Consider the following 15,285-nt stretch of genomic DNA (forward strand, 5'->3'; position numbering starts at 1 on the left):
TGGTGGAGCATGTCTATAGTCCCAACACTCAGGAGGCTGAGGTAGGAAGACCACTATGAGTATGAGGTACCTGCCTGTACTATCTAGCAAGACCTTATCTCAAAAAATAAATAAATAAATAAAAAAGACAGGGAAAAAGGAAGGAAAGAAGGAAGGAAGAAAGATAAGGAAGATATTTACCCAGCCCAGATCAAGCTTGCAGCCATTCTGTCTGGGCCTGCAGGGGTGGCATCACTCATCTTGTCCTCACTCTCCTCTGCCTTGCCCGCTTTGCAGTCTAAGACCTCAGTGCCTGTGGACGCCTTTTTCTCTCTGCTGACCAGTGAGCAAACAGTACGGCAGTTCCCGAGGATGACCGAGGCCATCGCTCGCATTCGGGCAGAGGGCTTCCAGACTGCAGTTCTGACCAACAATTTCTGTCTTGCCAATGGGAAAAGCTTTTTTCCGCTGGACCGGAGCCAGTTTGACGTGGTAAGCTTGAGGGAATCTACAAGGTTGGACACTGGATCTTTGCACCTGCCTCGTAGCAGCATTTAGTGAATGTGGGGTTTTTGGGGTTTTTTTTGCCAGCTCAACCTGCCCTGGGGGTGGGCTGGTGTGGCATGTGGTGCCAGGGATCAAACTGTGGTCCCTGCAGTTGCCTAAGCTTGCCCAAGCAGGCGCTTTAGACCATGAGCTATCTCACCAGCCCTAATGAATGTGTTTTTATGCAGCCGCTTGACTGGGTTATATTTAGATATAATAGGCCAAAACAGCTTTAAAACATCATTGTGGCTTTAGCCAGGCCCAGCTTGAATGGGACTTGAGCCTCAGCTGCAGCAGCCCCTTGACATTTGAACTGAGAGCCCAGATTACACTCAACAACGCCTCCATTCACCTGTGTCTGCATGGCTCTTTGAGCTCTGGTTTTCCAAGACTGACTGAGTCTCCTTCACTAAGTGTTTATGTCTTATAACTGACAGCAGTAACAATTGCTCTTGGAGACTCCAAAGCCCAGGAAGGCTTCTGGGGTCTCCCACAGTTGTGATGGTTCAAGGGAACCCTTCCTTCAGACTTGTTCTCCATGGCTATCCCAACTCAGTGCAAATGGGAAACAGCTCACCAAACACAGTGAGAGTCTTGGTGGTCTCCGGAGCTCATTGGTGGAAATTTTCCTGATAATTTCAGTAATACATTTTACTAGCAGAGCCTCTTCCTCCTTAGCACCATTGTTTGGTTCAACTCTAGAAAGTACCATGTTCCCAGCCCCCCTCTCCTTTCACTGGACCAGGGAGATTGAAACAAAGATTTGCTCTGCCTACCCATCAGTGTCAACTGGGGTTTAAATGGATATCAGGTCCCTTTCTCTGGAGGTTGTCAGACTGGATCAGGGTGGGCCCTGGGCAGGACCCCCATCCCACATGCTTTTGGTGAAATGTATAGCCTTTCTTCTCTTCTGGGTGACCATAGTGGTTTGAGCTAACTCAGTTTAAGTTTCACAAGAACCACTCAGATAGGGAAGATGGTCATTACCCCATTTTCCTGAGGAGGAAACTGAGGCTAGTTTTGTCCAAGCTACAGGGTCTGAACCAGAACTTTGATTTCCTAAGTTTGCCCCCAGGCCATAGTACAGAATTTCCCAATCATTCTATTTAAGAAAATAACATCATTTAAGCCTCAGACATCTTGCTCTTTCTCTCAAAAAATGTGCCACAATGCATGTGGGTGCTTTACCTCTAGGGCCAGTGCTCTCCTCCTTGTTTCCCTCAGGTGGTGGAGTCCTGCTTGGAAGGAGTCTGTAAGCCAGACCCCAGGATATACCAGCTCTGCCTGGAGCGCCTTGGCCGGCAGCCCTCCGAGTCCATCTTTCTCGATGATCTGGGACCAAATCTAAAAGCAGCTGCTAGCCTTGGCATGCGCACCATTAAGGTAATTGTCATGACTTGTTTTCTCTCTCCCTTATAGTACTGGAGACTGAACTCAGGGCCTTGCCCATGGTAGGAAAGTGTTCTATCACTGAGCTATATTTCCACTCCAAGCCCCCCACCTAAATTCTGAGGGATTGAATTGCCCAAGCTGGCCTCCAACCTGCAGGCCTCCTGCTTCAGCCCCTCACATAGTTTGAACTATGGACCTCTGTCACCATGCTTGGCTCATTACTTTAAAAAAAAAAATTACGATGCACTAGTAATTAGTGCCACCTTTCAGGATGGCAGCTGGACTCTTCAGGCGATGCTTCTCTAGATGAGGACTTAGCAGCCACCACCAACCACATGTACCACCCAGGTTGTGGCTGTGAGCGTGGAAGCCAAGAGAGGGGTCACAGGCCATTTTCTACATTGGGTTTTCATTATTCAGCATGTGGCAGTAGGGACATAGAAGACACTGCCACATAGTCTTCTGCCCCATTAATGGGCACTCTTTTAAGTTGAAGGAAAAGTCAATGCAGCTAAGCATTGACTGGAGGTGAAACTCCTGCCTTAGAGCTGCATGGCCTGACTCCATGGGTCTTCCTCAAACTGGCCCTGTGGCTGTCTCCTTCTGGAGAATCAGCTTCATGGGGGACAGGCACAGGGTAGATTTTTCTTTCTAAAACCAGGTCAGTGACCCAGAGACTGCAGTGAAGGAATTAGAGTCTCTTCTGGGTTTTCCACTGCACTTGGGAGTTCCCAACACTCATCCTGTGAGGAAGAACATGGAAATCCCAAAGGATGCCCTGCAGAAGTACCTCAAAGGCTTGCTGGGGACCCAAATAACAGGTATGGGTGTGCGTGTGTGTGTGGTACACTCACAACTTTTATTTATTTTTTTTGACACTAATGAGTCTGAGTTGACAAGTTGTCCAGACTGGGCGTGAACTTTCGGTCCTCCTGCCCCAGCTCCCAGAATGCAGGCATTATAGGCATGCGGCACCATGCATGGCTAGTATTGGAGTAGTCCTGTCCAGGCTGTGCGGCCTGTCTGGTTCTCACTGTCAAACCCTGAAGGAATATGCTGACGCCCAAGAGGCAGTGCTGTGAGGAAAATGTTGCCTGCTTTCCTGACCAAGTAAATGGTCACCATCCAGTTTGGCTTTGCTGTGAAGCTCAGAGTTCATTAGGGTCACCTCTGCTAGCAGTTGGCAAGGGAGAGCTCAAGCAAGTGGGGGAGGGGAGCGCCGCCTGGAAGCAGCTTGGCACATGATGAAGGCCCCTGCAGAGCTCCGTCCAGCTGTCACATCAGCCTCGGGCGTGGTTTGGCTGAGTATAGGTGAAGGACACATAAGGGCACTCTCCTTCTCAGGCTTAGAGCATTCCTCTGCCCGGATGGGTTGCCATGACTGGGTGTGTGTTGCTAAACAGAACTAAAGTGCTTTTGTTCCCGGGGCAGGAGTTGGCAAGAAGCATACAGGCCGATGCTGCAAGCACATGGCCTTTGCCTCTCTGAAGCCACATGTGATTCTGGGCCTGAGTCGGCAGGATGTGCCTGGGACTCAATGCCCTGGTGGCCGGGGAGGAGGTGCTGCACACTGCAGCCTGTGTGAGGCTATTCTGTATCCCAAATGCAGAGCTCACTACAAAGAAGGGCTGTCTGTCCACGCAGGCTGGGCTGCAGCTCTAGTTTGAGTATTTTTTTCAAATTTCAGGCCCGATGGATCTCCTTCAGTTTGATCATGGCCAATCAAATCCCACTTACTACATCAGACTGGGCAGTCATCAGCTGGTCCTGAGGAAGAAACCCCCAGGGACTCTGTTGCCATCTGCCCATGCAGTAGAGCGGGAGTTCAGGTAAATTCTCAGTGGTCAGGCGCTGCTTACCCATTGTCCTCCACAGTGCGTAAGCGCGGTCTAGTGCATGAAATCAGCCGCTGTAACACACCCTGAGTCATTTAGAATTACAACTAGGACTCTCCACATTATTTTAAATAAGAACATATGGCCACTTACTTATTTTAGATCTGATCACACTGTATTGCTCAGATCTTGAAGTCCTCCGTCTCAGCTTCTTGAGTACCTAATGTTATTTAGAAAACACTCTTCCTAGGCAGCCATGGTGGCACACACCTGTAATCCCAGCACTTGTGGGGCTGAAGTAGGAGGATTCCCATGAATTTGAGGCCAGCCTGGGCTACATAGTGTGCTCAAGGCCAGCCTAAACTACATAGTGAGACCCTTTCAAAAAATCGAAAAAGATAATCTTTTCTTTTTAAAAATGTTACCATTGGATTTTGTATTTTTTTGCCTTAAGTGGTAGGATAGCATTTATTTAAGCACCTTTCAAGGAGTGGAGGCAGCATTGAGATACTCTGTAGTGTTGCCTTTTAGTCTTAAGTATGCGTGTGCGTGCGTGCGTGCGTATGTGTGTGTGGTGCTGGGAATTTAATCCAGTCCAAGTACTCTACCACTGAGCAATCCCCATCCCTATCCTTAGATTTAATGATTTTTTTTTTTTGTTTCGTTTGATTTATTTTGGCTTTTTTTTTTTTTTTAATGCATTTAGTACAGTGTCTCACTACACCGATCGGACTTGTAGTGATCCTCCTGTTTTCAGCCTCCCAAGAACTGGGATTACAGGCATGCGCCACCACGCCCAGTCTCAATCTCAGCGTGCCCTGGGGGCAAGGCCAGTATGGCACGACAGGGATAGAACTCAGATAGTTTGGCTTTCTGAGACAGGGTCTGGACCTGTAGTTCTGGCTGGTGTTGAAGTCACTGGGTAGCCCCACTGACCTCAAAGTTGTGATGATCCTTCTGCTCCAGGCTCTTAAGTGCTGGGATTGTAGGTGAGTGCTACCATGCCTGACTCTAGATGTAAGAACTTTTAAGTAAATATTGAAATGTTTAAGACCTTTAGTCTTATAATCAATGTTATTGGGGTGGTAGTCATTGGAGCTGCATGATGGGTACATGGGAATCTATTATACACACCTATGTTTATATGTGACTGAGATTTTCCACAATAAAATGCCGTAAGAGAATAGGTATTACAGCCCATCCCCAGTAAAATAGGTTGTCACGCTGAGAGGAAAGCGGCTCTCGCTTATCATGGAGGTCACATTCCTGGTACCTGGAATAAGTGAAAATCAGTGAAGTAGCAACGTTACATTTTGGTATTTATATGTGTTTTAAGGCTTTATAAACCCTTTCCACACTCTTACAAACCTTTCCCACACTTTTAAAAACACTTCTAATGTTTGTAACCATTTCCTAAACTCGTAAATCTACATGATTTTTACATACATGTACTGTATGCTACTGCAAAGTCCTGCGATAGAGCAAAAAAATCTATGATAAATAATTTAGATTGATATTTTTTGAAAACCCTCAAAACAGTGACTCTGCAAAAGTCGAACTGCAAAATAGTGAGGGACTGCTGTATATAAGATTGAGAAAAAGAAAGTGCCAAGCCAAGAGAGAGCAGGGCTCCCAGCCGGAAGGCCCCTTCCCACCTGCGGCTCTGCACAGGACCACTGCAGTCGTGTGGAGAATGGGGCTGCAGCCTGTCGTCTCTCGTCTCGACTTCTGAGCTTCTAGGCTGTGGCTTGTCTTGAGTTTCACAGGGACACTTTTTTTTTTTTTTTTTTTTCTCATATCAGTATTTCTTAAGTTTTTTTTGTTTTTGTTTTTGTTTTTTTGGCAGAACCGGGGATTGAACTCAGGCCCTTGTGCTTGCTAGGGAAGCACTTATTCCACTGAGCCATCTCCCCGGCCCTGGTCTTTTTTAAAAGAAGCAGTCAAGTGTGGTTGTGCAGGCCTGTAATCTCAGCACTCAGAAGGCTGAGGCAGGAGGGTTGCTGTGAATTTGAGTGGGTTCAAAGGTAAACAAACAAGAAACAATGGATATTTGCTTATAATGTTTGGGGGGGCATGGGCGCAGCACACCCTAGGGGCGGGGCTGGTATGGCATGTGGTGCTAGGGACCAAACCATGGTCCCTGCGCTCGCCTAAGCTTGCCTAGGCAGGTGCTTTAGACCGCTGAGCTATCTTGCTGGCCCAAGAATCAGTATTTGGTTTTGAGATTTTTTTTCCTGTTTCTTTGCTACTTTACTTCATTCCCTTTCAGTAATTTATTCTGGATTTTTTTTCTTTTACTCTTTTCTTTTACAAACCCAGGGCCTTTGCTTTGAGCTCCATACTCAGCCTATTTTTATTTATTTAGTTATTTATTTAGTTATTTATTTAACATACTATCTTGTTAATTGTCCAGGCTAGGCTTGAGGCTCCCAAGTGCTGGGATTACAGGCATGCAACACCATGCCTGGCTCTGGCTGTTTTTCTTAAGCTATAAATCTTAGACCATTGTTTTAAAATTGGTCTTCTTTTATACTACAGGCATTTACATTTTTAAGTTTCTAAGCATTTGTTAAACTATATCACAAAAAAAAAGAAAAACTATATCACAAATTTTGACATTTCGTATTTAGCATTCTGGTTTGAAATATTTTAAAATTTCCCATTCCTCTGTGACCAATAGAAATGTGTTAGTTAGTATCTCACTATTATCTTCTAGATTACCATATATTAATGATTCTTAATTTTATTTCCTTGATGAATGAGAAATACTAAGAATTCACTATTTTTTGATTAAACTTATTTTACAGACCAGCATGTGATTAATCTTAGTGAACATACTTACATGTTGTGTGCTCTTGAAAATAGACTGGGGACATAGCTCAGCCATCTAAGCACCAGCCTGGCAAGCGCAAGGACCCAGTACAGTGTGCTATTCCAGGTCTAGAACCCCAGGTGCACTGTTTCAGCCACCCAAACCAGGCATGGTGGCGCACGCCTGTAATCCCAGCACTGGGGAGGCTGAGACAGGAGGATCACTACAGGTCTGAGCTGTGTAGTGAGATCCTGTACCAAGTAAATAAAAGATTAAAAAAAAAAAAGAAAGAAAATAATATGTATTCTGCAGTTACTGATTGAATTGTTCCAGAAACATCAGGTTAAATTTGTTGATAGTATCATTCATGTCTGTGTCTTTAACTTTGTTTAGTTCTGTCATTACGGGGAGAGGGATATTAAAATCTGAACCATGATCGTAGCTTTGTCCATTTCTCTCTTCATATGTGCTGAAACGCCGTTGCTGGTGCATTTGGGTTTTGGCTTTGCCATACTGGGGATTGAACTGAGGGCACTGTTCCATTGAGCTGCACCCCCAGTATTATTTGCTTGTTTTTCCAGGCTCTGGGAATTGAAGCCTGCTCTCACACATTCGAGTTTCTCTACCACTACATTATGTTCCCAACCTCCCCTTTTGAGACAGGGTCTTATTGACCTTGATCTTACAGTCCTCCTGCCTCAGCCTCCCACACAGACAGGATTGCAGGCTTGCATCATCTCACTAGCTCCCAGTGTATTATTTTTTTCAATCAGAAAAGTCATTTCAAGAAAATCTGATCAATTCAGCCAGCAGTAATGCTCATATTTATTTGTTCTGCAGGATCATGAAAGCCCTTGCAGGCGCTGGAGTACCTGTCCCGAGGGTTCTTGACCTTTGTGAAGATTCAAGGTAACGTCTAGACATGTTTTTGCGGTTACATGTTGAAGCTACAGAAGTCCCTTTACTAACTCAAAGGCGAGTTTGTTAGCATGAAAACAAAAAGAATTTTGAGTTGGAGAGAAGAGAGACTGTATAGCAACCTTTATTAGGAGTTCTCAGGTCTTTAATTTATCCTGAAAGGTAAATGCATTGCCTACTTTCACGGGGGTTGGTAGAAAACAGCTTTCTTTATATGTATCCACTTAGTTTCTTCTACTTGTTTTTATTAATTTTTATTTTATTTTATTTTTGTGTATTTTAGAGAAGGGTCTATGGGATGTTCAAGGTCTCACTACTAAATCGACTCACAGTGATCTGCCTGTTTACAGCCTCCCAAGAGCTGGGATCATAGGCACGCACTACCTCGCCCAGTCTCAGTTGCTGTCTTAACGCTCCCCGGGGGTGGGGCTGGCATGGCAAGCCTGAGGATCGAACCCTGGGCCCCTGCGCCTGATTGCAGGCACTGTAATCTGCTGAGCTATTTGGTCTTTCTATAATGTTTTGAACCACCTTGAAGCCTACTTTTTGTCTCAACTAATTAGGGATATTTTGAAACATACAAAAAAATGAAAGAAAAGATGTCACAAGCCTCTAGTTATACTCATGCAGATTAACATTGTTATGCACCACCTTTCTATAAATGCATGTGGAAATATATATATATATATATATATATATACTATATTTTGATGGCTAAACCTTTTGAAGTTGGAGAGAGTATGCATCTTATAAATATGAATACATTTTATTGTCTACCATAGCATCATTAGTACGCCTAAGATAATTATCAAGTGTCATGAGCACTTACTTGGTCCCCAAGATGTTCTAAATGTACTAAAACCTGAGGATGCTTGAGTCCCCTACATGAAATGGCAGAGTATTCACATATGCATTACACTACACATATGGTCCCGCGTGTTCTAAGTCATCTCTCACTTACACACAGTGTTTAATGCAGGGTGTGTGCTGTAGTAGCAGGAGCAAGTCTGCACATGCGCAGAACTGACGTAGTGCTCTTTCCCAGTGTTTCTGATCAGTGTGTAGTTGAACCCTTTCATGCGGAACACATGGGTATAGAGGCTGTACATTGATACTACTACTTAATATCTAGTGCATGTTCAAATTTCCCTAATTCCAAGATTTTCTTTTATAAACATTTTCTGGGTTCTTTTGGGTACTGGGAGTGGAACCCAGGTTTACTTTACCACTGAGCCGCATCTTGAGCCCCTTTTGTTTTTTAGTCTCCTTAAGTTGCCCTGACTTGGCTCACATTTGAAGTACAGCCTCCCTAATAGGGACAAATTTTTACAGTCAGTCAAACATTTAAAATAATTCTAGAGTTTTCAGAACTTTTGAGAGTAGTATTCTGATTTCTGGTAATAACAAATTAATGGCACATTGCTAGCTCACCTGAAAACATCATGTGGCAGCTGGGTGTGGTAGCAACAGGCCTGTAATCACAGCACTTGGGAGGCTGCGGCAGGAGATGACTGCAAGCTCAAGGCCAGCCTGGACTGCTTAGCAAGAGCCTGTTTCCAAAAATTAACAAAACCGGGGCTGGGGAGATGGCTCGGTGGAATAAGCGCTTTCCTGGCAAGTGCAAGGGCCTGAGTTCAATCCCCGGTTCTGCAAAAAACAAACAACAATGAAATGTTAGATGGGATGTTGTGGCTTTCATACCATGACATGATAAAGGACCAAGAAGAGATACCTGCTGGCCCCTTGTTGCAGCCAGATCCAATGAGAAGCTGTTTATTTCCTTAGTTCCTACAGCTACACTTGACATGGGTCTGCTTTACAGATAAACAACACCACAAGTTCAGTGTGTCTCAGGGTCACACTGCTAGTGAAGGGCAGAAGGGTAGAGGTGGGGTTCAGGCCTGCTTCTGTGTGACTCTGAAGCGCCTGCTTTCAACCATGCCGCTTTGTACATTACCACACTTAAATCCATCTGATTGTTTCTGCAAATGGACCAAAGAGCAGAAAGGGCAGGCTGTGTGCATGTGTGCGTGCATGTGTGTGCACCTAAGATCCCGTCTGTGTCCCTTGCAGTGTCATCGGCACACCCTTCTATGTGATGGAGTACTGCCCAGGCCTCATCTACAAAGACCCCTCTCTGCCAGGCTTGGAGCCCAGCCAGAGGCGAGCCGTGTACGCTGCCATGAACCGAGTGCTGTGCCAGATCCACAGTGTGGACTTCCAGGCTGCAGGCCTGGATGGCTATGGGAAGCAAGGTGGGCAGAAGCCCCTGGTCCTTCAGGCTGGCCGCGTCCTCACAGGGAGCTCGGCTGTTAGTGTCTGTGGGGTGTAGCATTAACAACCAAATGTGTGCACAATGGAGGTGGACTTAGCTCCCACCTTGAGAACCTAAGTACTTTTTTATTGCTAGGAATCGGATCCAGAGGCAGTCTACTACAAGCTGCATCTACAGTCCTTTTTGTTTTTTATTTTGAGACAGGCTTTTACTAAGATTCCTGTGTTGCCTTAAACTTGGAATCCTCCTGTTTCAGCATCCCAAATAGCTGGGATTAGAAACATGCACCATGACCTCTGGCTTTTTTTGTTGAATATATGAAAGAGTTCTACTTGCTCTTCTTCCTTGTCAACATTTGTTTGTTTGTTTACCATTTGTTAGCATTTTAATGAGCCCCCTGTCCAGAAGCTTCAAGCTACCAGGACACAGGCCCCCCCAACACCCTTAATCTTCTCCTCAGCTCTTCTGCTGAAGAATTTGGCTTTCACGATGACAGGCTGCTTTGGGAGCTTTCCCTTCCCAAGAACTGTGTAGTAGCCGGATCGCACTACATCAATGATGGGAGCTACTCCAGTCTTGGTTTTGGCAGCATTTACTCGTGTCTGCTCCCTGACCATGTCCACAATTTATCAAGGTTGACAGTTGGGCAGAAGCTCTGGTTTTTCTTTAAGTGGTAATGCCTCATACCAACCTTCCCAAAGTAACCTGGGTGATATTTGTCGAAGTTGATCCTGTGACGATGCATGCCGCCAGCATTACCCCGGCCTCCGGGGTGCTTCCGGTGCTTGTCCGATGCGGCCCTGGCTGTGCCTCACATGGCCCCGAAGCTTCCGGGTCTTCCTTAGTCTGGAGGGCATGTTGGCGGGCCGAGACGAAAGGGCCTTGTCAACATTTGTATGGTCAAGTTTTTTTCTCTCTTTTTTTTTTTTTTTTTTTAAACTTTTAAGTGAGGCTGAGTTTGACTGTTGCCAAAGCTGGTCTCAAACTCATGGGCTCAGGTGACCCCTGCCCTGGCCTCCCAAATGGCTGGGACCACATACAGCTGCCTGGCACTGGAGGGTTTCACATAGTTTGTCCTCCTAACAACTCTAGGAGGACCTTCTCAAGACAAGGGAAGTCAGGCACAAAAAAGTTAAATCACATGTCTTAGATCGCATGTGGAAAATGGCAAAGCTGGCATACAGTCCTTAGCAGGATTGCTCCAAAGTTCATACTGTTTTATTAGTCACTATTGTCTTGCCAAAAAGAGACTTATTAAAGGCTGTTTGGAAGCTCACAAGATCTCCAAGAGGGCGGGGTATCAGGCTTGAATGATATATGGCAGAGAACAGGGTCCAGAGCACACTGAGCAGGCCAAGCCAAGATGGTGAAGGCAGCAGGTGCTTCGTGTGGGACAGCCTCCAGCCACAGGAATGGTTCTGAGACACAGCACGTCCCCAGGGTCTTGCTGCTCCAGTAATTTTTGAAACCTTGGAGTCAGTAGAAATGGTCCCCCACATTGTGATCCTCTCTCCTGCAGGGGACTATCTTCCTCGCCAGGTACAAACCTGGACAAAGCAGTACCGAGCCGCAGAAACCAGCACCATCCCAGCGATGGAGAGGCTCATCCAGTGGCTACCTCTCCATCTTCCCACGCAGCAGAGGACCACAGTGGTACATGGGGACTTCAGGTAGACACGGCCATCAGGGGGCTAAATATTAAATATGTGAAGTCACCTAAAGGGGAAATGAAGCAACTGGTCCAGTCTAGTTTACAGACAGGAACTGTTCCCTTGACTGGGTTCCTCCTTGGTCATGGGGCTGTTCTGCCTTGTAGGATGCCAAGCATCATCCTTAGCTTTGTGGCCACCGAACTTGTCTGCACGCATTGGCCTCTGTCCTGGTAGGGCAGCATTTCTCTGGGTGGACAACCACTGTTTGGAGGTCAGGCAGAGGAGGGAGTCTCTTAAATCCTATGGGGTGTTGATAGACATTTGCCTTGGACAGAGGGGAAAGAAAGAACAGGCCATGGAGCTGGTTTCCAGGGTTCCTGCTGAGTCTGCAGCCTGGCTAGGACTAGAAGCTGAGTGCACCTGGGTCTTTATCTTTACAGCCCTGGATGCACTTGGGCAGCCTTTACAGTGTGTGTTTCCCAGCAGCACTTAGAGGCCTGCTTTGCATGCGTACACTGCTTATTTGGGGTCTGCCCATTTACTTAGCGGTCTTCTTGTCCAGCGTGGGGAGCTGTGCCTTGCATTTTATTTTTATGTAAGTGTGTTATTTGCCTCACACATGCTAAGCACATAATCTACCTCTATGCTATGCTCCCAGCCCAGTGAGGCCTTTATTGCAGAAAGCTAGCCAATACAGCTAACTGTAAAGGCATTGCTTTGCTTCCCAAAGATTGGCCTTTCTCTGCTGGCTTGACTGTGTCAGCTGCTCATGGAGCTTTCCTCTAGCTGATGTTGGTCCCCCTGAATCTGAGTGTGAAAGGCTGACCCTTGTCTACACCATGTGCTTGTCCACAGGAATAGGATCCATCTGCTCTTGCACCAGTGTCTGCCTAACTGGACTGAGCCTTTTCTCCCACACTGCCTTGAACTTGGCCTGTAGCTGGTCTGCACTTGACCCCTCTCCTTCCCCCCCACCTGGGCACCCCAGAACCTTGCCCTGCGGTGCTCTTGCCAGTAATGAAACAGCCTCATTCTTTCGTGGGGAAGAGTGCGGGTGGCCTTTGCACTCCCAGCTCTTAACTACTGCACCTTGGACCTGAGCTTTGCACTTTGGAGGTGCAGAGTACAACAGCAGACAGGAGACATCTAGTGGCGGCCTGGGAACCTCCTATAGCTGACACAAAGTATAATGATCATTTCTGGTGATGCTTTCAGGAAAGACATGGAAGATTTTAGAGATAACCTGCCACTTGTTGATCATCCACACTTAAGAGCCGAAGACACTTCCATCTGTTGGTAGATGGAGGAATGGTCATTACATATAGTGAGACTCAGTGGTAGTGGGAGCATAAATTGGTACAGCTTCTGTGACAGTGTTAGCCAGTAACATAGAAAACAGGAAGATGCTACATACTATAATTCCTTTTCTAGAGGCGCAGGTGCATGTGGGCAACAAAAGTGAATTGTAGACAGGCGTGGAGATGCATGCCTGTAATCCCAGCACCCTTGGAAACTGAGGCAGGAGAATCCTGAGTTTGAGCCCAGTCTTAGCAACTTAGACCTTATCTCAAAATAAAAAAAAAATAGAAGGTTCTGAGTTCAATCCCCAGTTGGAACAACAGCAGTTAAGCAAATTGTGCTTTTGCTTATAACATGATAGACAGTGGTTAGGCTATGATGGAATTCTGGTTAGCAGAATAAAGATAAACCAGTGTGCTGTAGTAAGTTTAAAAAGAGGTAGAAGGGCGGGGGAGATGGCTCAGTAGACAAAGTGCTTCCCTGGCAAGCGCAAAGGCCTGAGTTTAATCCCTGGTTCTGAAAAAAAAAAAAAAGAGGTAGAGCCGCCTATGTATGGCTGCCCAGGTATATTAAATAAAGCTAAGAGAAGTATAATAATCTGATTAATATATACTAGCTTTATGCCAATACTTACCTGCAAGGGAAGTGAGCAGAAATAGAGGCAATGTGCTACATCTGCAGCGTTTTTCTTTGGCATTTTGAGAGTTGTTCAGGCTGCTTTGAACTCAATATATAGCCCACGCTGGCCTGGAATCTGCAAAACTCCTGCCTCAGTCTCTCCAGTGCTGGGATTATAGGTGTGTGCCACCACACCGGCTTTTCATAAATTTTTGTGTTTTAAAAATTTGTGGCTGGGGATATAGCTGAGTGCCACCTCACCTGGCAAGGGTGAGGTCCTGAGTTCAATTTCAGTTACTCCCCCCCCCCCAAAAAAAAAAAAAAAGAAAAAGAAATTTGGAGGAAATAGAATAAAGGAGGTACAATATCGGTTGAATTAGGAAGATGGGCACGTGAGTTTCTATTTTTTTCTGGTTTCTTCTTGCATGTCTGATCATTACTTTTCCTTTTAAATATTTAAAGCATGTATTAGAACCCTGGCAGAAAAACTCAGAGGCCATTGGAGGAGAAACTAACAGGGGTACAGCATGATTTAGAGGGACACTGAACAGCTAGGAGCCCCGGGCTTAGCAACAGTGGGGAGTCCTTTCCATCCCAGGTCTGAAGGGGACAAGCCTTCTCAGCTGTTACTACAGCTGTTAATACTTCAGCCGTGCAGCTGCTCCAAAGCCGAGGACTGGGGACAGTGCTGTGTTGTTTTGTGGGCATCTGCGTATGGGCACAGAACAGCTTATTTCCTAGGCAGCTCTGTGCTATGCTGAATCCTCTGCTGGCTCGCTTGTGGGCAGAGAAGGCACAAACAGCTGGGCTTCTGGAGCTACACCCCTGCCTTTTGGCTTCCCACGGCTCTCCCTCACATGGTGGCTTCTGGGTAGCTGGACTTCTTCCCTGGTGGCTCAAGGCTCCAGAGCTGTGTGTTCCAGGAGGGAGGGCCAGGGGAGAGCTGTGTCACCTTTTCTGAGCTGGACTAGTGCATGGATTTCCAAGCATCATTTCTTCCTACTTTGTTTGTTAGAAGCCAAGTGATTCAGGAGTGAAGACTTCAGCTCTACCTTTCACAGAAAGAGTAGCAAAGAAGGTGCTAAGTCCAACTGGAAATCAGAGGAACAAAGGGCCTTGGCACAATGCGCACAGGCCACGGGTCTCAGGCCCTTGCATAGAGAGCCCAGGGAGAGGGGGGAGTGGGCCGGGAGGGGCAAAGCCCCAGGCCCAGGGAAGGACACACGCAGGGTCAGTGTTCTTAGAACTGACTCTCCATTCCTTCTGTGGCTTTTCAGGCTTGACAACCTGCTCTTCCATCCGGAAAAGGCTGAGGTGCTTGCTGTCCTTGACTGGGAGCTTTCTACCTTAGGCGACCCCCTTGCCGATGTAGCCTACAGCTGCCTGGCTCACTACCTGCCATCCAGTTTTCCCCTGCTGAAAGGTAGGAACTGCACTAGGGATAGACAGGGATGGGGCTGGCTGCATTTACCAAGCATTTGGGATTGAACTTGGCTAAAGTTGATTGTGATTGGGCTGGAGCTGTCCTGGTGCTTTAGGTAGAAGCTGTCATGGGGATGTGATGCTGTACCATGGGGGATGTGTTAAGTGACAAGTGGGCTCTTGTGGATTCTCTTGTGCACTCACACAACTAACTACTGCTTCATAACTCAAACTCAAAAAGGTTTTACAACAAATACAAGTTTGTTGCAAAAACATTAGATCCAACAGATAGCAAGATAAAACCCAGTTAAAATCACTGGCTCAGGGGTTGGTGAGATAGCTCTGAGGTCTAAATGCCTGCTTAGCAAGTACAAGGACCAGGGTTTGATCCCCAGTACCACATGCTGTGCTGGCCACCGAAACCAGGCACGGTCGTGCACACTTGTAATCCTATTACTAGGGAGGCTGAGACAGGAGGGTCACTGCATATCAAGACCCTGTACCAAATAAATAAATCAGTAAAAGGTTAAAAAAAAA

General features: G+C 46.3%; 1 protein-coding gene across 3 annotated transcripts in view; it reads left to right on the forward strand.

Annotated features, from left to right (window-relative positions):
• Window positions 1-15,285, forward strand: part of Acad10 (acyl-CoA dehydrogenase family member 10) — a 48,394-nt gene that overhangs the window by 14,566 nt on the left and 18,543 nt on the right. For all 3 annotated transcript variants that reach the window (XM_023720524.1, XM_004635991.2, XM_023720525.1), the window contains 8 exons: window positions 277-471; window positions 1,750-1,908; window positions 2,579-2,738; window positions 3,605-3,746; window positions 7,405-7,473; window positions 9,556-9,737; window positions 11,277-11,427; window positions 14,604-14,749. In XM_023720524.1, the coding sequence (XP_023576292.1) occupies window positions 277-471; window positions 1,750-1,908; window positions 2,579-2,738; window positions 3,605-3,746; window positions 7,405-7,473; window positions 9,556-9,737; window positions 11,277-11,427; window positions 14,604-14,749 (1,204 nt within the window). The remainder of the gene's footprint in view (window positions 1-276; window positions 472-1,749; window positions 1,909-2,578; window positions 2,739-3,604; window positions 3,747-7,404; window positions 7,474-9,555; window positions 9,738-11,276; window positions 11,428-14,603; window positions 14,750-15,285) is intronic.

Source organism: Octodon degus, unplaced genomic scaffold (assembly GCF_000260255.1).
Source record: "Octodon degus isolate 3935 unplaced genomic scaffold, OctDeg1.0 scaffold00076, whole genome shotgun sequence".
Taxonomy (NCBI): domain Eukaryota; kingdom Metazoa; phylum Chordata; class Mammalia; order Rodentia; family Octodontidae; genus Octodon; species Octodon degus.